A 24852-nucleotide genomic window follows, 5' to 3' on the forward strand; every position below is an offset into this window, starting at 1 on the left:
TCAATAGAAATATCAATATATATATCAATATATACTGTATTATCAATAGATATATCAATATATATATTGTATTATCAATAGATATATCAATATATACTGTATTATCAATAGATATATCAATATATATTTTATTATCAATAGATATATCAATATATATTGTACTATCAATAGATATATCAATATATATTGTATTATCAATAGATATATCAATATATATTGTATTATCAATAGATATATCAATATATATTTTATTATCGATAGATATATCAATATATATTGTACTATCAATAGATATATCAATATATATTGTATTATCAATAGATATATCAATAGATGTATCAATATATATTTTATTATCAATAGAAATATCAATATATATATTGTATTATCAATAGATATATCAATATATACTGTATTATCAATAGATATATCAATAGATATTTTATTATCAATAGATATATCAATATATATTGTACTATCAATAGATATATCAATATATATTGTATTATCAATAGATATATCAATATGTATTGTATTATCAATAGATGTATCAATATATATTTTATTATCAATAGATATATCAATATATATTGTATTATCAATAGATATATCAATACATAGAGTATCCTGAGATAACAAATACAAGTAAATCTTCTCGAAAGTTAGCATCCATATTTTGAAACGTGTTAAAACGCAAACCCTTAAATATATCGACTTAAAAACGAAGTGACTTATGCCACTTTCAAAACAAAACGGCTCATATGCAGCCGATTAAATCTGCTCTAACCTTGGTTTCGAACGAGATACGTAATGCGTCGAAAACGCAATGAACTTTCCGAAGATGGAGGCGAGGTCAGCGAAACGATTAAAGCGGAGATCGTAATTAGTGACGGTTGGCGTCGGTAAGATTCAATCTACGACGATCGGAGCCCGGAATCGAAGCTGTCCGGGAGGAAAAACAGCCGGTGAAAATGGCTCGTGTATCTTGAAAAATAAGTGTCGAATCGAGTAGCGAACGGGCTGACGTTAATTAAAAGTGGCCCCCCTCCGTAGAAGGAAGACCTCTCGTCCGGGAATTTCTCCAATGGATTTACCGATAATGGATCGAACGTTTTTCGCCGGGGGGATAATCTTCTAACGCGTACTTTTTGCTCTTTAAACTTCCCCCAGTTTTTAACTTCCGCGATTCCCTCGTTAAGATAAAGGACAAAAGGTGGCTCTACGCTTGAGCCAGTCATCCAACGATTATTTTAGTTACGTTCGCGGTGGATTCGGCACGCGCGCCTCCGTTCGGCTGCTACCGATTTACTGTGAAAGTTAAATCTAAGAGATATTGATAATATCTATTGATGATATATATTGTTATATCTATTGATAATACAATATATATTGATATATCTATTGATAATAAAATATATATTGATATATCTATTGATAATAAAATATATATTGATATATCTATTGATTATAAAATATATATTGATATATCTATTGCTAATACACAATATATATTCATAATATATCTAGTGATATACATATCTGTTGATAATACAATATATATTGATATATCTATTGATAATTCAATATCTATTGATATATCTATTGATAATACAATATATATTGATATATCTATTGATATATCTATTTATAATACAATATCTATTGATATATCTATTGATAATACAATATATATTGATATATCTATTGATAATAAAATATATATTGATATATCTATTGATAATAAAATATATATTGATATATCTATTGATTATAAAATATATATTGATATATCTATTGCTAATACACAATATATATTCATAATATATCTAGTGATATACATATCTGTTGATAATACAATATATATTGATATATCTATTGATAATTCAATATCTATTGATATATCTATTGATAATACAATATATATTGATATATCTATTGACAATATATATTGATATACATATCTATTGATAATACAATATATATTGATATATCTATTGATATACGCATCTACTGATAATATATATTGATATACCTATTGATATATCTATTGACATATTTATTGATATATCTATTGACATATCTATTGATATATCTATTGATATATCTATTGACATATCTATTGACATATCTATTGATATATCTATTGACATATCTATCGATATATCCATTGACAATATCTATCGATATATCTATAATATAACTCAATTACAGTTGTACAACGCAATCATCTGAACGCAATCAGTTTCGAAATGCTAATCGTACGCGTGGGAAGCTCCCTGTGGGACAAGTGTTTCTCGGATTCACTTAAACGGTGGACGGTGAGAGAGGGATAATAACGTTGAAAAATATTCGGGTGCCAGTTTCGGAAACGGCCGTTAATTTCTTCGAGTGGTCGGGCCCACTCGATCGGAATCCCCGGACGAGAACACGACGACGGAACGGCGAAGATGCGACCATAACGAACCGTAGGACTTTACGGAGCGTGAATAAGCACACGGGAACGGCGCAATTGTTCCCATAAATACGTCGTTAAACGGGAGCGTTCGTTGTTACGAGTTCCGTGCCGGTGCACCAAAGATTTCGCACTCGGACACCGGAGTTCGCAACCAAGAATTCCGTGGAATTCGCGCACACCCGAAGAACTTGCATACCGATAATTCTTATCGTTAGCGTCGGGCTGAAATTCTACACGGAAAGCCGATCCTCCTACACACGTAATCTGCTTTGGTCTCTTCTTTAATCTCAACTATTAACGTGTGCACCACTCGATATATTGTATTATATTAAATAACGGTTAATATTAATATTCTATGAATTCATTCTCATTACGATCTCTCGAGTAAATTTAACTTTATTAGGATGAACAATATACGAAACGCTTGCAGCAATAATGAAAGAAAATGTAAATGTTGTAAATGTCGATTGATAGGCTTCCAATAAATGAAGTGCCAAGAACATCATTTCGGAGACTCGTTATTTAGCACTCTCGGAAATAGTCACTAAGCCCGGGTACTTTTGGACCCACACTAATATATTAGGTCTACCGGAAAGTGCTGTCCGTTTTCGAATTGAAATATAACACAATTTTCATACATTTAATAATATTTATTGTAGAATATACTTTCCACCGTTACTTACGACTTCTTGCCAGCGTGATGGCAACTTGTAAATGCCATTTTAAAAAAATGATTTATTTTTAGAGGCGAAGAACTCGACTAATGCTTGGTCGACATCAGCTTCGGTTTTGAATTTTTTTTCCTGTAAAAAGTTTTGCAAAGAGAGAAACAAGCGATAATCGGAGGGTGCTAGGTCTGGGGAGTATGGTGGATGCGACAGAATTTCCCAGCCTAGCTCTGCGATTTTCTGACGAGTCGCCGAAGCAGCATGTGGTCTGGCATTATCATCGGTGGCCATGTTTTCACGATCGCGTCTCGCTTAATAATGACATGAGACATCTTTGTTTCAGTTTATTTAGGAGAGTACATGTGTGTAAATGCAATGATAAAGAGAGATAGTCATATATGTGCTGTTTATTTTGAAAGTGGTATAAGTCACTTTGTTAATGCTCGCGGTCGATCTTGCGATCGTTCGAGCTTTGAGAAATTTGCACGTTAGTGTGTCGACTAAAACTCTATTTTTGCTAACCGGGTGCTCCAGCAATTAGCTTCCCGGGAGACCTCTGTATCCACTGACGGCTCAGGGTGGATCAGTATAAATACAAATCAGGACTGAATACAGATCAGGACTGAAGACAAATCAGGTCTAAATACGAATCAGGTCTAATGGACAGATGAGGACTGTCGAATAACCGTGTGACATCCACGAGGTCACCTCGGTTATCCCTACCTTTACTTAAGGGTGGGCGGCGAGGAAAAACTGCCCAATCACGGCAGGCTCAAAACCGAACGCTAATTGGTTACAATGAAGATGGTTGGGACCTTTGGAAAGGGTACTGCGAACGCCCCCAGATGAGATTCCTCCTCAAGGGAAAATTTGGAAATCTACCCCATCTGGAAGCAATTACGCCGAGTGGTCCAAGTCCCAACTCCGCTAACGGCCTGGTCGTAAATCAAGGATAAGTCCTTTACCGAGGACCACCAAAAAATGGTCGACGGGGCCCATGAGTTTTACCATGTCGAAAACTAACGTTTCCGCCACCGGGGTGACAGGCCCACACCCTAGCCATCAAGGACCCATGTGCCTGGCCCCCGCCATGAAGCCCAGATGGGGAATCCCTAACACACTTTGTTTTTAAGTCGATATATTTAAGGGTTTGCGTTTTAACACGTTTAAAAATATGGATGCTAACTTTGGAGAAGATTTACTTGTATTTGTTATCTTAGGATACCGATATTTTTCTCAGTATAAATAATTTCGTGTAAACATTAAAAAATCACCACTTAAAGTAAAGTGACTTATGCCACTTTTGCCGAGACATTTTGTTAGAAGAATTCCATCGTTTCATGAGTTACGCGAAGTACTTCTAATATTTTTTCTTTTTCGAGATTTAATACAATAATTTATTACATAGGTTCGTCGTTCATGCGGCGTTTTATCATTTGCAGAAAAAGCGAGGAAATATAGGTGACACCTCTCATTTACTAATTATACACCTGTCATTTACTAATTAATCGATCAATAATTTATTTCAAGTGCCAGCCTCATAACCAGGTCTATTTACACTCTGTTCCGATTTTTTATACGTTTCTACTTATCACGTTTTAACAATATTCCCCCCCCCCTCCTTTTTTATCAATATTCCTTGCCTTAATACCTTGCCTTTCTAAACTAGTTACATTATATTTTATTAATTATATTACATCAAGCTATTATAAACCATATCTTCCGCGTAAACCTTTTCCAAAATGATAAACTGAAATAAATTATTTCTAATTTTTGACGGTCGAGTTTCAAACTATAACGTACGTACGTTCGAACAACGTCGAATAATCTGCAATTAAGATTCGGATAACAGAGTCTCGATATTTCGGAAAAAATACTCGGATTCTGTAAAATTCGGAAAGAACGATTTCAATTTTTGTCGACGCACCGCGCGTTGTTCCGTTATTTTGTTCAAATCGATTCCGAAACGGAATATCGTTGCACCCCAAGCAGAAGAGCGGGGATGGGGCGTGAGGGGAGGGGGAGGGCGGGATTGCAAGAATTCAATTTTGCAACCGAAAGGAGCAGAGCGTATCGGCCGTTGTTTTTGTTTTGTTGAAAGGACAACGGCACTGTTTGATCAATGGGAAGAATAACGGAACTGCGGAGAGACGTAAATCAACTTTTTCGGAACGTCAACACGACCTCGAATGCAAAACAGTTTCATCGTTATTCCGTCTAGTTGGCCGGGGTAATCAATTCGTGGAAATTCTCGGATTAAAACACGCGGGCGGGGTGGGAAAAAAAGAGAGCCGTGAGAAAGAATTCAGCTGCGAAACGGGCCGGTGTTAGGAAATGGCGTCGTTACGGGGTTCCGCTCGCGCGCCGTCAGCCAATTATTGATTTCAAAACGCCTCATCCCATTGTTCGAGCCATTTCTCGCCTATGCTCGCGAAATAGTACTTCTAACCCAGTTTTCTCTGACCTGATTCCGAGTTAATAGGACCGGCGCACGAGTGCGAAATAATTCCCTTTCGGAATACGTACTCCTCTCTGCTCTAACAAGTTTTCGACCAATTCTCCCGGTTTCTTTTTATTAAACATACAACGTCCGCGGAAATGGAATAAAACTCTGCTTTTTTCTAGCATTCCTCGTCCAGTTATTGGCCCGCAGCCGGACCGGTTGCTGCGGGTCGATCAATTACCGTGCCTTTCGTTCGCTTTCGGTCGTAATTAACGTTGTATTTATCGAATAAGACGCGTGGAATTTGTTTGTTGGAATATAAACGAGATGGAAGAACGAACAATTCGAGAGTAGATGAAATAAAATCAGAGAATATTAAAAAATTAACAAAACTGAAGCAATGCGGAGATTTAACCCTTTGCACTCGGATGTCCCCTGAGAGGAGACGCACCAATGTTTAATATAATATATATATAAGAGAAACTATAGTTTTACACCTTCTTTAATTAAATAAAAGTTCCAATTGAAAGATCAAATAGTGAAAAGTATTACTAAACTAAAAGTATCAAAATTATTACATATAATTCAATATATTATTATATGTAATTATATGTAATAATTTTGATACTTTTAGTTTAGTAATATTTTTTACTATTTGATCTTATATTTAGATATATATATAATTAGAATCAGTTTATTTAGAATCAGTTTCGTTGTTAAATATTATCGTTGAATTCCAAGAAATTGGTTGAATGGAATCATATATATATATATTGAATCATATGTAATAATTTTGATACTTTTAGTTTAGTAATACTTTTTACTATTTAATCTTTCAAGTGGAACTTTTATTTAATTAAAGAAGGTGTAAAAATATAGTTTCTCTTTATGAGTTAACTTTATGCGTTAACTGACGCGACTCAACTCAGTAAAAACAATAACAATTAGAAAAGACGAATTAGAAAATAAGAAACTATTTGCTGGATTGATTTTTCCATTCAACTCATTTCTTGAAATTCAACGATAATATTTAACAACGAAACTGATTCTAAATAATACGCGGCTGTTTACATATCCTCTTTGAAATATTCGCTGTTTTCGATGGAACGTTGAAACTCGACGATTCTCTTACAATTTATTACAAGCCGGAAGCGTTTAATGCGAACGCATTCGTCGAAGAAAATGTTTCACGAGCACTTCTCCCGCGGTTCCACAGTCTGCGGGATCTTCTTCCTCGGTGTAACACGGAAATCCGATTTCCCGATAAGTTGTTATCTCCACTAATTTTATTCGAAGCTTAATTAATTTCCAAGCAATCCGTTTTCCTCCTCTGGAAAGGGCTTTTTCCAGCGGGTAATCGATCGCTTAATCGTCGATAATAGATCTTGTCATCAAGCAGCCCCGAAGGGGGTCGAACCGTTTGTTCCAGCGACGACGGACCACTATTGTCGATCAAACGGTCTATTGTGTCGCTATTTTATATCTCGATTGTCCCGTCGGAAGATCGAGCACGCCATTTTCCAAGAATTTTCCCCGGAAAACACGCTATTCCGTTATCAACACCGCGAACGAATATTGCATCCGTATTGTAATTTCAACGAAACATCGCGATACGCCACGTTCCAAAATTTAGGTTATTTTTCGGTGTACAGTAATGTCTCGACACCTCGACTATACAGGGTGAGCCATTTAAATCGATCCAGTGAAATATTGGGTTGGCAACTAAGTAATCGCCGATATATATAAATAATCGTCGGATATTGTTTGCTCGATGCTCTCGGATAATTGCTAATTTTGCGATTAGATTGCACATAGACGTCTCGTCATTTCATAGATGTTGATCGAATCGAAGATTCGCTTCCATCGGAATTTGTTTGTTCACGGATAATTGTTCATTTTGAGCTTGGATTGCACGCTTTCGTGATAGCATTTCGTTCGATTCAAGATTTTTTTGCAACTCATCGCTTTCGTAATTAGTCTTGCAGAGTGTGAAAGTGTAGACAAAATTGTATCGACGACTGCTGTAAATTCTCCCCAATTGTCCTTTGCCTCGTAGCGAATCAGACTCGCGACAGCGCCATCGTCGAACAGAATTCTCGTGTTATTGTAATTTCTCCAGGAAATGCCGAGCTTCGGGTTGCCGTGAATTTCCCTGCGCCAGCCCAACGACTATGACGTAGGATATATTCTATTGTATCTTCCAGACGGTCGATGATACTAAAAAATGTTTCGAATGAAAACTGAACGGTTTTAAGGCGCGCCTAATCTGATATTAATAAGATTTTACTAGGCGACTTATCCTAGTCGATTCAGCTCGTCATTCTCTACATAAAAATGCTAAGGCATTTATTGCGGAAAATCGTTGATTCGGAAGATATTCTAATTTCAGCAATGCTTTTTAATTTTCACAATCTTCGAAGCGTTCAAAAACTCTAAACTCTCTTCTAAAATTCGAATATCTTCTAGACAAAACACAGTAACGTCTCCCTAATTGACGCTCAGATTGACCACAAAAATGGACAATTTAGAAAGTGGAGATACGATTGTTCGAGCCTTGGTGACTCGCTTTTTATATAATCGTATCTCCTCTTCCCAAATTATCCATTTTAGTGGACAATCTGAGCGTCAGTAAGGGAGACATTACTGTACTTGCGCTCGCAGGCCATAAATAGAAACAATCAGAATAGTTTATATCTCATAATATTTTAGATCTCGATATCGAAAAATCGAAAAGTCGCCATCTTTGAAATTATCGACGTCGTTCTTTTGTTCCAATATTTGCCACAACCGTATTCGTACTAATTACGAATCTTACGGGATAAGTGTTGGTATTACTGCTGGTATTACCCAAATACTGCGGTATTTGATAAAAGTAATAAAAGCCACATTTTTTTTTCGAGAGGCCGATTAGTCGCTTCGCGTGGCAAAAATGGAAGGAAACACGCGATACAGAGTTTTCTGGCGAAAACGTCGCGACCAGCCTTTCGATCTACCCTATTTTACATTTTAGATTTTCATTACGTGACGCGATTAATCGTGCGGGTCCAGCAGCCAGCCACGTTGAATAAACCGGCGAGAAATTTCATCGATAATTCCCGCGAAAAATGCGCGTCCATTTCGCGCGGGCACGGATCATGAAAATCTCCGCGGACATTATCAGTTTATTCGGCCTTGTAAAAAGATCTTCCTAAGAGCGGATTCGCTGATGTATCCCAACATTTCTTCGTTAAAACCGGCGGTCCGTGCGACCCGTCTTCCGCCGCTGGTTCCCCGAGGATGGGGAAACTGCAAAAATTAGGATCAACAGAGGCCACGGTGGGATCTCTTTTATCATTGTCGGTGTTACCGAAGAAAGATAACCTTCCTAAGAGTGTCCCGGCTGGGAAAAAGAGGATCGCGGATAACGAGCCACGTCATGCACGATTTTCATTTCTTCCTGGCCGCCGGACGACGAGAAATCCTTCTGAAGGATTTAGAGGATTCGCGGGATTGTAAAAGATAGCAGAGAATTTCAGGAAACATCGGGAACGGATACTCGATACTCCGCAAACTAGAGCTTTCTGTTCGAATAACGATTGTTCGTCGTTCGTCGTTAATTATTATAGAGCTTTTTATTCGAATAACGACTACTCATAGTTCATCGTGAATTATTCTAGAGCTTTTTATTCGAATAACGACTACTCATTGTTCGTCGTAAATTATTCTAGAGCTTTTTATTCGAATAACGACTACTCATAGTTCATCGTAAATTATTCTACAGCTTTTTATTCGAATAACGACTACTCATTGTTCGTCGTAAATTATTCTAGAGCTTTTTATTCGAATAACGACTAATCATAGTTCATCGTAAATTATTCTAGAGCTTTTTATTCGAATAACGACTACTCATTCATTGTTCGTCGTAAATTATTCCAGAGTTTTTTATTCGAATAATGACTACTCATTGTTCATCGTAAAGTATTCTAGAGCTTTTTATTCGAATAACGACTACTCATTGTTCGTCGTAAATTATTCTAGAACTTTTTATTCGAATAACGACTACTCATAGTTCATCGTAAATTATTCTAGAGCTTTTTATTCGAATAACGACTGCTCATAGTTCGACCTAAATTATTCTAGAGCTTTTTATTCGAATAACGACTGCTCATAGTTCGACCTAAATTGTTCTAGAGCTTTTTATTCGAATAACGATTACTCATAGTTCATCGTAAAGTATTCTAGAGCTTTTTATTCGAATAATGTGTGACTACTCATATATATATATATACTTCGTCGTTAATTATTTTAGAGCTTTTTATTCGAATAACGAATGCTCAGAGTTCGACCTAAATTATTCTAGAGCTTTTTATTCGAATAACGACTACTCATTCATTGTTCGTCGTAAATTATTCCAGAGTTTTTTATTCGAATAATGACTACTCATTGTTCATCGTAAAGTATTCTAGAGCTTTTTATTCGAATAACGACTACTCATTGTTCGTCGTAAATTATTCTAGAACTTTTTATTCGAATAACGACTACTCATTGTTCGTCGTAAATTATTCTAGAGCTTTTTATTCGAATAACGACTAATCATAGTTCATCGTAAATTATTCTAGAGCTTTTTATTCGAATAACGACTACTCATTCATTGTTCGTCGTAAATTATTCCAGAGTTTTTTATTCGAATAATGACTACTCATTGTTCATCGTAAAGTATTCTAGAGCTTTTTATTCGAATAACGACTACTCATTGTTCGTCGTAAATTATTCTAGAACTTTTTATTCGAATAACGACTACTCATAGTTCATCGTAAATTATTCTAGAGCTTTTTATTCGAATAACGACTGCTCATAGTTCGACCTAAATTATTCTAGAGCTTTTTATTCGAATAACGACTGCTCATAGTTCGACCTAAATTGTTCTAGAGCTTTTTATTCGAATAACGATTACTCATAGTTCATCGTAAAGTATTCTAGAGCTTTTTATTCGAATAATGTGTGACTACTCATATATATATATATACTTCGTCGTTAATTATTTTAGAGCTTTTTATTCGAATAACGAATGCTCAGAGTTCGACCTAAATTATTCTAGAGCTTTTCGAATAACGACTACTCATAGTTCGTCGTAAATTATTCCAGAGCTTTTTATTCGAATAACAACTATTATAATAAATTTAACCATAGGTAAATTTCAGTGTTTATCAATAGAATGGAATTTTGTTATTAATATTTCATCCACCGTATAAATAACTAGACGACTCACTGAAGACACAATTTGTAAAACGTAATTGCATAAATGTTTCAGCATTAATGTCAACGCATCTGTTTATACCACTGTTTAATTGAACAATTTCTGTGCCGCGTGAATCATTTTATTTGAGATTGTTATCGAACAATAATATATATAAAGTGTACGTTCGTGTAAACGTCGAGGCCTGCGAACGATTATTCGATTATTCTACTTTCAACAGGATGCAACCGTCTGGGTTTATCAACCATTAACTGCACGTGAACTACGTACGCAAAGAGAATCTATTTGTTCTCGCAGGTATCTCGTACATCCGTCCGTTTTACCCGAACTGCCGTTTCCTTTTTGAAAGCATCTGTACGAGCTGAACAATACGCAAATATTTATAATTCGTCGTACAACGATGTAATATGTGTATATATGTACATTGATCATTTCAAGTTAATAGCTCGGCAAGCAAGTTGAATAAACACTAACTTGGCATATCTATAATGTTAGGAAACACGAAAGTATCCAAAAAACGATTCCTGATAAGTAATTTGTTAATTCCTGATAAAATAGTTTTATATATATATATATATATATATATATATATATATATATATATATATTTTTTATATGTACAAATAAATTACAGTCCCTTTGTTGTAAGAAAATTCAGCTTCTATTTCTGAAGATATAGAAATGGTTTTAATTATTCGTCAACATTTCCGGTGAATATTTTCTGTATTATATGAAAAAGTATCAAATTATATATAATAATTATAAATATATAAAATTACACCGTCGTTCTATTACACACCTACAGATGTCTTGCAGGCGCCATTTTGTTCACGCTTATGATTTTCTTATCCATTTGCTTCGATGAAATTACAATAAATAATACTAACAGTAATATGTATACTAGCATTTTTCACAGAATCTTACATTATTATACTTACACTATTACACTTAAAAAACAGCTAGAATTATGAAGAACAATTGGAATCGTGTTACAGCGATGCATGAATTTACTAGTAAAATATCTTGCAGGCGCCATTTTGTTCACGCTTATAATTTTCTTCTTAATTTGCTTCAACGAAAATACAATAAATAATACTAACAATAATATATGCTAGCATTTTTCACACAATCTTACGTTATTATACTTACACTATTACACTTAAAAAACAGCTAGAATTATGAAGAACAATTGGAATCGTGTTACAGCGATGCACGAATTTACTAGTAAAATATCTTGCAGGCGCCATTTTGTTCACGCTTATAATTTTCTTCTTAATTTGCTTCAACGAAAATACAATAAATAATACTAACAATAATATATGCTAGCATTTTTCACACAATCTTACGTTATTATACTTACACTATTACACTTTAAAAAACAGCTAGAACTATGAAGAACAATTGGAATCGTGTTACGGCGATGCACGAATTTACTAGTCAAATATCTCGCTTGCAATTATATCATAATTTACATCATTGCGCGGGGGGAAGGGTGGGGGATTAGATAGCGATGTGTGAGCGATTACTTCGACAAACGCGCGGCTCAAACGTGCATTTACCGGCGATCCCAGCAAGCGGTGTGTGAAACGCTCCGTGTCGGCGAAGTCCATTAACTATTTAATTTCCATCAATAATTCGAGAGGGACTCGCGCGGCTACTATGTAGCACTAATAGGATTTCCTATAAGCGTCAGACGTAAACGACCGGACGCACGCGTTCGCCGCATGCGATCGGACGCAACGTCCGCGCGCAAATGATATTTGCGCGTCTTAAGCGCGCGACCGGGCCCGTGCTTCGCATACGATTTGCGTACGATGCATTCATTATTCAGTATATTACCGTTTGCCACAGGCAGAACAGCTCGGGGTAAGGTATCGCCGCGGTTTTCTCAACGAAGGCGAACTTTGTTTCGTTTTTAGAAGATTACGCGCTATAAAGCGTTAGATTTCGTTGCTTTTATGAAATACCGCAGTATTTGGGGCGTCCGCAGTAATACAACGCGTTCGCGTTCAGACTGCTTGCGAAGCAGACGAACGTCGAACACGTGCGTCGGACGTGGACGCTACATTTATCCGAAAAGACAGCTTTATTTTGTAAAATTAACAATTTTATTTTACTACGTTTTTCTTTTTATTTATTTGTTCACTCAACATTAACATACACTGCATACATGATAAGCAGAGAAACGTAGGAAAAATCGATACGTATGATTCTTTTCTATTCTTATTTTTATAACAATGTTTTTCGTACCTTCGCGTAGGATCGGTCTCGAAATATTCGAAACATCTTGAAATTTGAGAATATGTTCTCGTTTTTTCACTAAAATTACTGATTCAAATAGCCAATGGTCGCTACTTTTTATGCGCGACGAGTATACTCGTCGTGACAGTAAAATATTGCCGCTAAGTGGTTAAGATTATGTCAAGGATATTAAATAGATTATTAAATAGCCGATGGTTGCTACTTTTTACGCGCGACGAGTATACTCGTCGTGACAAAAAGTACCGTCACTTCTCCACAACGAATATACTCGTCGAACACAGCAAACTGGTTAAGATTATGTCAAGGATATTAACTAGGTTATTAAATAGCCGATGGTCGCTACATTTTACGCGCGACGAGTATACTCGTCGTGACAAAAAGTACCGCCACTTCTCCACAACGAATATACTCGTCGAACACAGCAAACCGGTTAAAATTGTAAGCGCAGGAGAAGATAGATCGTCGCCTCCGCGCAAGAATTTCTCAGAAAAACCGATACACCATAAGCAATTGCGAGCCTATCCCCATCGAAACTCAACCCCTGTGGCGAAATTACAGCAACCGCGCGGCGTCCTCGACCGCCAAAGGTCTCCATCGAGCCAACCGGTTCCCTTCAACCCCCTCGGAGCCGTGGCGTTCGGCGGCCATGCCCGTTACACTTCGTCTCGGCGGCAGCATGTTTCTTGACAGAACGTTAATAAAGTTTTCCAACTCGCATAAATCAGCGACGTTCTTTAAGTTAAGGGGTGGCGGCGGCGGCGGCGGCGCGCGTTGTCCGTGGAGGACGGCCCATAAAAGCAACAAAGTTTAATGCGTTTCAATAAATTCCATGCTACACACCTTCCTCCAGCTCCGTCCTACAGCCCCCACCCCCCTCCACACACCCTTACCTGCGTTCCCTTCGATTTCACACGAGGGTAGTTTCTCCGGTCGTTCCACCTCGTTTTTCCGGCCCCGTATTTTCGAGCACGACGAAACTTTCGGAGGAACCGTGGCTACTTCTCGCGGCTGCGGAAAGTTCGGCTCTGTAACCGTGGCCTCGGAATACGAATGGCCTTCGAACGCTTTGATGGGGACCGACGGTGCCGCTGTAATTCCGATTTCCCGATTCGGATCGCCTCGCTTTTGCGGCCGATGGATCTTTAAGGCGGCGATTTCTCGCGCTGGTTCGACGCGCGCGCGCGCGTCCGACACGTTTATGCTAATTCAACGGAAAATAATGCTCTCGCTTTCCTATAAGTTTTCAATAATAATAATAATATGTAGTTTAATAAGTAATATGTAATAATAAGTTCTAATAATTATAATAATAATGATAATAATAATATGTAGTTTAATAAGTAATGAGTAATAATAAATTCTAATAATTATAATAATAATGATAATATGTAGTTTAATAAATAATAAGTAATAACAAATTCTAGTAATAATAATAATAATAATAATAATAATAATAATATGTAGATTAATAAATAATAAGTAATGATAAGTTCCATTAATAATAATAATGATAATAATAATATGTAGTTTAATAAGTAATAAGTAATAATAAGTTCTAATAATTATAATAATAATGATAATACGTAGTTTAATAAATAATAAGTAATAACAAATTCTAGTAATAATAATAATAATAATAATAATAATAATAATAATAATAATAATATGTAGATTAATAAATAATAAGTAATAGTAAGTTCCAATAATAATAATAATAATGATAATAATAATATGTAGTTTAATAAGTAATAAGTAATAATAAGTTCTAATAATTATAATAATAATGATAATACGTAGTTTAATAAATAATAAGTAATAACAAGTTCTAGTAATAATAATAATAATAATAATATGTAGTTTAATAAGTAATGAGTAATAATAAATTCCAATAATTATAATAATAATAATAAGTTTCGTCATCGCTTGATTCTCTAACTGGTTAATGATATACGGCTAATAAATCTTGAATTTCATTGAATGCACTATTCGATAGCATTTGTATATACGATGATCAATAATTATATATAATATATCAAATATCAGTGAAAATGCCCATATTGAAAAATCGTACAAAAACAGCTCGCGTTAATAATAACTTTCCCATACTTTCCGACTGTCGACAGCTATGAACAACGAGACGCGATGCTCGAACAATCGCGTCTCCTCTCCCGAGATCGTCCATTTTTCCGCGCAATTACGAGAGAAATCGCTGTGTATAAACGTGTACTCGTTCGGTCTATTTGTTCATTCGGTGAACTTTTTCAAGTAAATAATCCGTTTACGCGTGACACGCGAGTCGCGGGTCGCGTGATAAAAATTCCACCTCGGCATAATATTTTACGGATTGCCGGGGCAGAAAAAGTAGCGGGAGCGTTCCAGAAAATTTGGCGGACAGAAATCCGCGAGGGATGTTGCGCAGCGCCTCCCGTCGAATTTTACTTCCCCTTTTCACGGATTTGCTCCGCCAAGATTCGTTCACGCTGCGAGCCCGTCGCAACGTTATAAAAAAGTTCCTCAGTTTTTCAGGATTACGAGCGACGGGAACTGGTGGCAAGGCACGGGCGGTGTCTTGTCTCATCGTTTCCGCAACTGCGCGCGCCAAGGAGCAACCAGGACGACCGAAGAACTTCTTCCCGGCTCACGGGGAACGTTGTTACAATTTCGGGGCGTAAACAATACGGGGAACGCGGTCACGTCGAACTGATCCTTAATTAACATTATCCTTGAATTAATATTTTCGATTGTGTGGCAAATTATTAAGACATGTTTTAATAATAATAGTATATATTATTATGTTATATATATTATATTAGTATATTAATGTATATTGCAGTAACTTTGAGAAGACAGCAGATTGATCGAGTATCGGATGCTTATTATATTATATATATAATATAATAATATATAATATAAATATATAATAATAATAATAAATACAATATAATAATATATAATAATGTTATATGATATTATTATTATTATTATATTATTATGTTATATATATAATATATAATATAAATATATAATAATAATAATAAATATAATATAATAATATATAATGATATATTATATAGTAATATTATATAATATTATATGATATTATTATTATTATTATATTATTATTATATATTGTATATATTATAATATTATTATTATAATATATTATATAATAACATATATAATATAAATATATATATAATAAGCATCCGAATAATTTAAATTAATTTATATATATATATATATATATAAATTAATTTAAATTATTAATGTTTGTAGCAATGTTAATGTTCGTTTTATATCGAAAAATATAGCTTGTATACCCTCCCTAGGTAAATGTTTTTTCCAAAAATTTAGGTCTGTTAATATTATCACGTTTATTTACATATTTCTCATTCTAACCAATTGTAACTTTTCCAAGCAATCGTTCAGACATCGTCGAATATCTAAAAAAAAAAAAAAAAAAATACGGATCCAATTCGATCCAATTTACAGAATGTTATTTCGTTTCATCCAGCCAGCCGCGTTTCCGACGAGTATACTCGTCCCGAGGAAAATACATTAGTAAATTTGAAAAAATGTTTCGACCCTTTTGTATCTGTTCGAATAAAACGAGCAAACAGAACGAACATAAATAATTATCGCGAGAAAAAGCTGTGTATCGGTGGCTGGGTCCTGGGTCAGGCTTTTGCGCGCAACACGTGACTGGCACAGACTCCGTTTTTCCAATTCACGACACCTTTAAGATTTAATGTCCGTCGTTATGCAATTGACTCTGTAATACTGTAATCGCATCCGACAGGCGTCAAGCTGCAGCGTCGAATTTGCGGTTCCAATTGCACGCCGGAAAGGGGGCCCGTCGCGGCGGCCGGGCGGAAACCGCGTTCAAATTATGACGAGGCGGCCGCAACACACAGCCCCGAAAAAAGCAACCGAAATCTTAGCGTCAGTCACGGCATTAACGCCGGCATCCGACCATAGCATCGCGCAATTACTATTTCCGCTGGTGCCACACCTCTCCGGGGCCATCATCGCATTTCACCGGCCCGGCGAAAAAATCATCGACGAATTTCCGGGCTCCCATCTAGATTCTCGTTCGGTGGTTTCTCAACCTGAAGTTATTATTTATTTTCTGGTAACAATATATGTATAGTCGGTGTAAAAAGTGTTCGTGAAGTTTCTTAAACGGACCATGTGACTTTCTTTTGTAATTGGGTCGAGCGATCTAGATTTTATTGGGATGTTAGGAGGATTCATTTCATTTTTTAGTAGACTATTGTCAGAAAAAGTAAGATTGGTTGGAATGAGTGAAAAGGTTATATTAATTATGCTTTTTCATCTTTTTGTTGGTGAGCTTTGAGTATACTGAAAATTTCATTGGGATCGATTGACGTTGCTGCGAGCAGTTATTAATAATATATAGTATAATATAATGTAATATAATATAATGTAAAATAATATAATACTATAATATAATACTATAATATAATATAATAATATAGTATTTTAATAATATAGAATTTTAATAATGTAGTATATTAATAATATAGTATTTCAATAATATAGTATATCAATAATATAGTATTTTAATAATATAGTATATTAATAATATATAATATATTAATAATATATTAAAGAGAAATTTATTTGCCATCCCAATCAATTTTTGAAAAGCCTTTTTGACCATTGTCTAGCATTATGGTAAGTCTAACAATTGACAAAAATTCGAGACATTTCGAATCTGAAAAGACTTATCGCGTTTTAAGAGTGGATACACATATTTACAATGTTCATTAAATTGTTGTATGTAACGACATTTGGTTAACGTGTAATATTCCTGCAGGGAACAGTAACTCGATATCCTGTTACCTAGCTGAATAATTACAGCAATGTAATTAGTCAGTACCGCGGATTAAAAAGGTAACACTGACACGCAATATGTGATTAATGCTTTGAATTTCATTATTACATTTATATATTAGGACATTAACGATTCCTCTGCAGGCAAATTTCGGATCGTTAATAATTCCTGGGAGGCGCGTTTAAATTATATTGGCTCGTTCTGCATTCCTACTTAACGTTAATTGTGTAATACATACAGTGGCGCGAGTAATTATAGCTTCGAATTTTTACATTCTTAGCGCCGTTTCATCACGAAACTTAACCGAACGTCATTTTCGTATATTTCTGCTAAAGTAAAGCAGTTCTATTATTTCTAAAAATAATAGAAAATAGCTTTACTTTAGCTTCGTGTCTACTTAAACTAATTATGTTATTTTTTGTTCTATTGCAGGTATGTTCACATAAGCGAAGTATCGATCTTCATACTGCGACAGGCTACAGTTCGAAACGATTGACCATTACCAATGAGTAAGTTAATAGAAAAAGTTGATTTGAATCTTCAAACTCGATTTTCTCGAAAATTAAGTACCAAACAGAAAAGCTATTCTACACATTTTTCATGTTTCTTCAATGAAGAATCGCCTGATGCCCGCTTTTACATACCTTTCAGGGACACCCTGTATAATCGGCGAATTATCTTTCGGTTAATCTAGGTTATTTTGGGGTCAAAGAAAGACACCCTGTGCTAGTAGACGATGACTGACCAAGGGATGACACCCTTGGTCTACTAAATATAATAAAATCATTATAGTGGGCGAAATATCTCGTAGTGCCATTATTATATTAACTATTATTATTATTAATTATTATACATTATTACTACATTATTATATATTATTATTATATATATTTATATATATTATATATATTTATATATATTATATATTATTATTATTATTATATATTATTATTATATATATTTATATATATTATATATTATTATTATATATATTTATATATATTATATATTATTATTATTATTATATATTATTATTATATATTATATATTATTTATATTAACAGGTTAAATCGACATAATTTATTTAATTCGTCTGTTACCAATATACTTGACAATTAAAATTCACGCAGACAATTTATTGTTACTAAATGATCATTAATAACTATACGTGTTCCTATATTTCTAAGAATACATTCGCGACAACGAAGTCACAATTGCCACAAAAGTGAGAGAAATTGTAGGCCGAGGGGTTGACAAATCCGGTCCGAAAATTTCGTCGAGAGACAAATCCGCAGTCGTCGGACGAAAGTCGAATCGTCCATCAAACATTTAACGAATCTACGTCGCGTAGAAAATTCACTCTCGGCCTCGCGATTATTGAAACGCGACGCTCGCGTCTGATAACCGAGAGAGAGAGAGAGGAGGGGCGAGCGCATTTTGTGAATGACATTCATTAGCGGGGCTAACAACGTTCGACTTCCCTGGGTACATATTTTCATTCTCCGGCTCTCCGACAACTAAATCAAAATAAATTCACGGGGATGGAGGAAGCGGCGCGGAGAGGAGGTGGGTGCGGATAGTTCCGTGAATCCGCGCGACAAGCCGCGGAAAAAAAGCGCTCATCAGGATGCGTTTGTGCGCGCGGTTCTCCCCGCGTCTGATTTTTATGTGCCGTAAAGAACTCTGTCGAGACTTTGGCCTCTGCCGAAGCTGAAAAACGAGAAAAGTGAAAAAAAGAGAGCGAGGAGCGGAAGGGATGACGGGGAGGAGGGGTGGAATCGTCTCGCTCTCGCTCTCTCTCTCGGTCTCTCGCTGTCTCTCGCTCTCTTTCTCTCTCGCTCTCTCTCTCTCTCTCTCTCTCGCTCTCTCGCTGTCTCTCGCTCTCTCTCTCGCGCTCTCTCGCTCTCTCTCGCTCTCTTTCTCTCTCGCGCTCTCTCTCTCGCTCTCTCTCGCTCTCTCTCTCGCCCTCTCTCTCTCGCTCTCGCTCTCTCTCGCTCTCTCTCTCGCTCTCTCTCTCTCGCTCTCTCTCTCTCTCGCTCTCTCTCTCTCTCTCTCTCTCTCTCTCTCTCTCTCTCTCTCTCTCTCTCTCTCTCTCTCTCTCTCTAGATGTCTTTCGCGTTCTCTCCGTTTCACGGTGCGCTATTTCGATTTACTGCGAGTCGCTTCGGAAGCTGGATTCGATATTGCCAACGCGGAATCGTCACGTAGCTTCCTATAACGTCCCCGCTCGAGACGCCACCGTACAGCAAACATAATATTTAACTTAAAGACGTTTCCTGCAGCCGCCTCTGTACACAGAGCGGCGCCCCCTTGGCTTGTCGAGTTAAATACGGATCGGTTCACGTAAAACTGTAAGCCCCGGCGAATAGGCGGCAGTCACGGAGAAATTAGTCGAGGGGATCGCAGGCCGCAGAGTCGATTACGTCAGCTTTCTTGTGCAGGCCGCGTTTCGGTATGCGGTGTCCTCCACGTAACTGGTCCGATCTCGAATCCGTCCCGATGACAATTACGGCAGAGGTGTTGCATCGTTTCTAGCGTACCGAACGTGGTGAATTATTTCTTATTGGGGGAGAAAGGGGGACTTGTGTTACCCACTTTAATAACACTATAATAGTACAATGTTTCAATTGCAATACTGTAATACTTTTAAGTTTAATGGCTTCGGTTTTGTTCAATATCTTTTAATGCAATTGTGGAACAACTTGAATTTATATTCCTGTTGTCTGTAATAAATAAGTTGACGTAGCAAAGAGCAAGCGAACATTTTAATACAATATCGAATATTAAATATATTATATTCGATGTTATATTTAATGTAATAGTGAATATTAAATATATTAAATTCGCTGTTATATTTAATATAATATGGAATATTAAATATATTATATTCGTTGTTATATTTAATATAATAATGAATATTAAATATGTTATATTCGCTGTTATATTTAATATAATAGTGAATATTAAATATATTGAATTCGCTGTTATATTTAATATAATAGCGAATATTGAATATATTAAATTAGCTGTTATATTTACTATAATAGTGAATATTAAATATATTGAATTCGCTGCTATATTTAATATAATAGCGAATATTTTAATATATGTAATTATATTATAATATAATAATAATATCTATTATTATAATAATATAATAGTAATTAATTATATTATATATATGTAATATTTTAATAATTCAGGAAGATACAAACCACTAAACTTGAAAGTACCATAGCAGTGTCCGAATATTATCTTCGATTTCGTATCCTTTATGTAATAAATTATTTTTGCCTCCATTTCAACTTCACTTTGCTCCTCCTTCGTTCCCTAACTCGACAGTATACACAACGTACAATAATTTCTCCCAAATTTTTATCTTCCCAAAATTTCCTAAAGTTTCTATAATTACCGACAACATAACGATAACTATAAAGCCGCGCCAGCAAATTGTCGATTTTCGTGCGCGATCTACAGCGACAATGAGAATGAAAAATTTCGTCGAGCGTCCGCGAAAGAATTCTATAAATTTCGCCGACGGTATTATTTCAGGCGTCGACGTCGTCGTCGTCGTCGTCGGATCGCGAGAGCGCATTGTCGGTGCAGCCGGAGTGCACGCAACAATAGCGCCGAGCTCACTCGAAACAATTCCCTTGAACTCGCACAGGTAGAAACGGTCCGGCATTAAGTCGAGTCTCTCTTCAACGAGAGTAGGATCTCTCAAGGAAACCCGATGTGTTCGCAACGCGAAAGAAAAGGGGTCGGGACGGGCTCGTGTTTATAGAACCGAATGGAAGTCGTGGTCTGCAGTGCAACGACGAGCACGAGGATTGAGCAAACAAACGGGGGAATCTCTCGAGTTCGAAGACGGCTTCACTCATCATCATTAACACCGCATAATACGTTCGCGAAACAACCGCCTCCCCGTCGCCTTCTTTTTTCGCCGGTTTCCTCGTGCGTACCCTGTGCCCCCTTCCTCACTTCTCCGCCCCTCGTTCTTTTTGCCTTCTCGAGGAACTCACGAGCATCCCCGCAAACAATGTTTATCTTTGCTCTTGACACGATTCTGAAGGGGAGTCCGCAAACCGACTGGATTTTGTATTCTTCGCTTTCGCGGGGACTTGACGTGCCGACGGAAGAGTCTCGCAATTTCATGGAAGCCGATCGAATCGAACCGGCATTCACTTCCGTTGGATATTGTTTGCTCGATGCTCTCGGATAATTGCTAATTTTGCGATTAGATTGCACATAGACGTCTCGTCATTTCGTGGAAGTTGATCGAATCGAAGATTCGCTTTCATCGGGATTTGTTTGTTCACGGATAATTGTTCATTTTGAGCTTGGACTGCACGCTTTCGTGATAGCATTTCGTTCGATTCAAGATTTTTTTTGCAACTCCTCGCTTTCGTAATTAGTCTTGCAGAGTGTGAAAGTGTGGACAAAATTGTATCGACGACTGCTGTAAATTCTCCCCAATTGTCCTTTGCCTCGTAGCGAATCAGACTCGCGACAGCGCCATCGTCGAACAGAATTCTCGTATTATTGTAATTTCTCCAGGAAATGCCGAGCTTCGGGTTGCCGTGAATTTCCCTGCGCCGACTTGTTTTCGACTTGTTTTCTATGGAATGAGTGTACGAGAAGTTTTTCTTAGATTGCAACTGATTGGAGTGACAAAAACATTGAGAAATGTTTTAAATGTTTTTCGGTACGCAATCCCTGTCTCTGGGTCTCGTATACAGTAATGTCTCTTTAATTGACGCACAAGTTATCCACAGAAATGGACAAATTGGAAAGAGGAGATACGATTAATTTGAGTTTTTATAATTACCGATTCTCAACAACTATAAAAACGAGGCGCGAGGCTCGAATAATCGCGTCTCCTCTTCTCAAATTGTCCATTTTTGTGGACAATCTGAGCGTCAGTTAGGGAGACATTACTGTAACTCGGTTTCACGCAATATGGCATTTTCTAGGATTAGATTATCTGTTAATTTCTGCCGGTTCATTCTATTGGGTTGGCAACTAAGTAATTGCCGATTTGTTCAATGAAATAAAAAATTTCTTTTTACTTGGAACGAAGTTTAATCTGTAATGTATTTTCCATTTTGTTCGATGACCTTTTGCCATCTCTCCGACAACTTGAAAATTCCACGCTCCTAGAAAGTCTGATCCTTTTCGGCCAAAAACTGAGTTAAGTGAGATTTTACAGCGTCATCGTCGTTAAAAGTTTTACCACGAAGGGAGTTGTCCAGGGATCGAAATAAGTGGTAATTCGATGGCGCGAGATCAGGGCTATATGGCGGGTGTAACATCGATTCCCAACCAATATCCATCAATTTTTGCCGAGTGGACAAAGACGTGTGCGGCCTAGCATTGTCCTGGTGGAAAATGACACCTTTACGATCGACCAATTCTGGTCGCTTTTCCTTGACCGCTGCATTCAATTTGTCCAGTTGCTAACATTCGCGGATAATAAAAAATAACATAATAATAATAATAATTTTATAATATAACATTTACGGATATCATAAAAATGGGAGTGTGAGACATCTATAACTGAAATCGGCAATTACTTAGTTGCCAACCCAATATCTTCCAGACGGTCGATGATACTAAAAAATGTTTCGAATGAAAACTGAACGGTTTTAAGGAGCGCCTAATCTGATATTAATAAGATTTTACTAGGCGACTCATCCTAGTCGATTCAGCTCGTCATTCTCTACATAAAAATGCTAAGGCATTTATTGCGAAAAATCGTTGATTCGGAAGATATTCTAATTTCAGCAATGTTTTTTTAATTTTCACAATCTTCGAAACGTTCAAAAACTCTAAACTCTCTTCTAAAATTCGAATATCTTCTAGACAATACACAGTAATGTCTCCCTAATTGACGCTCAGATTGACCACAAAAAAATGGACAATTTAGGAAGTGGAGATATGATTATTCGAGCCCTTATTAATTCCAGTTGCTAACATTCACGGATAGTAAAAAATAACATAATAATAATAATAATTTTATAATATAACATTTACGGATATCATAAAAATGGGAGTGAGAGACATCTATAACTGAAATCGGCAATTACTTAGTTGCCAACCCAATACAATATATCTGAAATTCTACTGAATTTTCCCTGAGCTTCTAAACGAAAATGGACAATTTGAGAAGAGGAGATTATAGTGATCTTATATAGTAGTTACAGAGAATTGATTTTGTCTCAAACAAGCTGATCTTATACTTTCTCCAACATAATAAATTTATATATATATATTTATATATTATTTATATATTTATTACTATATATTTATATATAATAAAATTTATATATTTATTATTATTATTTATATATTATATATTTATATTAATAGTAAATTTACACCGACACGGTTGCCTGTAAAAATTAATAAGATTCAATTTGGTCCAACAAATTCTATTGCACTCTATTCTATTGTACTTTAGTGTACAACAAATTGACATTCTCTGCATTAAAAGATAAAATTAACCACACCGTCCACTTTATTGAATTTTAAATCGAACGAAAATTGCGGTATCCGCGCGCTTTATTATAAATTCCGGCGTAATTATTTGAAACGCCGCCGCGAGATGGTTTCCGCAACGTTTTTCAGGTGATCTGTTAATTACACGGGGACGTGCCGTGAAGGAAAAAAGCACGGCCCGCTGGATATTGATAAGTGAACTTATACAGAGTGCTTTTTCCATCGACCACAATTCAGGCGGAAATTGATGGATCGATAGAAACGTATAAAAGTTTGCGGCCGTATAGCCCGGGATGCTTCCAACATAAATATTTCTCAATTCCCGCAAAAACAAGAACGGCACGGCACGGGCACCGCGAGCGAACGATCTGGCCAACTCTGGATGTGGCAGATATTTAGAAAAAAAGTTCCAATCTCCTGTCCATCGATAAG

General features: G+C 36.1%; 1 protein-coding gene across 1 annotated transcript in view; it reads left to right on the top strand.

Annotated features, from left to right (window-relative positions):
• LOC117225610 (mannosyl-oligosaccharide alpha-1,2-mannosidase IA-like) overlaps nucleotides 1–18581 on the top strand; it is a 183103-nt gene extending 164522 nt beyond the window's left edge. The window contains exon 3 of the mRNA XM_076522683.1: nucleotides 18355–18581. Within this exon, the coding sequence (XP_076378798.1) occupies nucleotides 18355–18435 (81 nt within the window). The 3' untranslated portion in view covers nucleotides 18436–18581. The remainder of the gene's footprint in view (nucleotides 1–18354) is intronic.
• The last annotated feature ends 6271 nt before the right edge of the window (nucleotides 18582–24852 follow it).

The sequence above is a fragment of the Megalopta genalis genome, chromosome 6 (assembly GCF_051020955.1).
Source record: "Megalopta genalis isolate 19385.01 chromosome 6, iyMegGena1_principal, whole genome shotgun sequence".
NCBI classification, from domain to species: domain Eukaryota; kingdom Metazoa; phylum Arthropoda; class Insecta; order Hymenoptera; family Halictidae; genus Megalopta; species Megalopta genalis.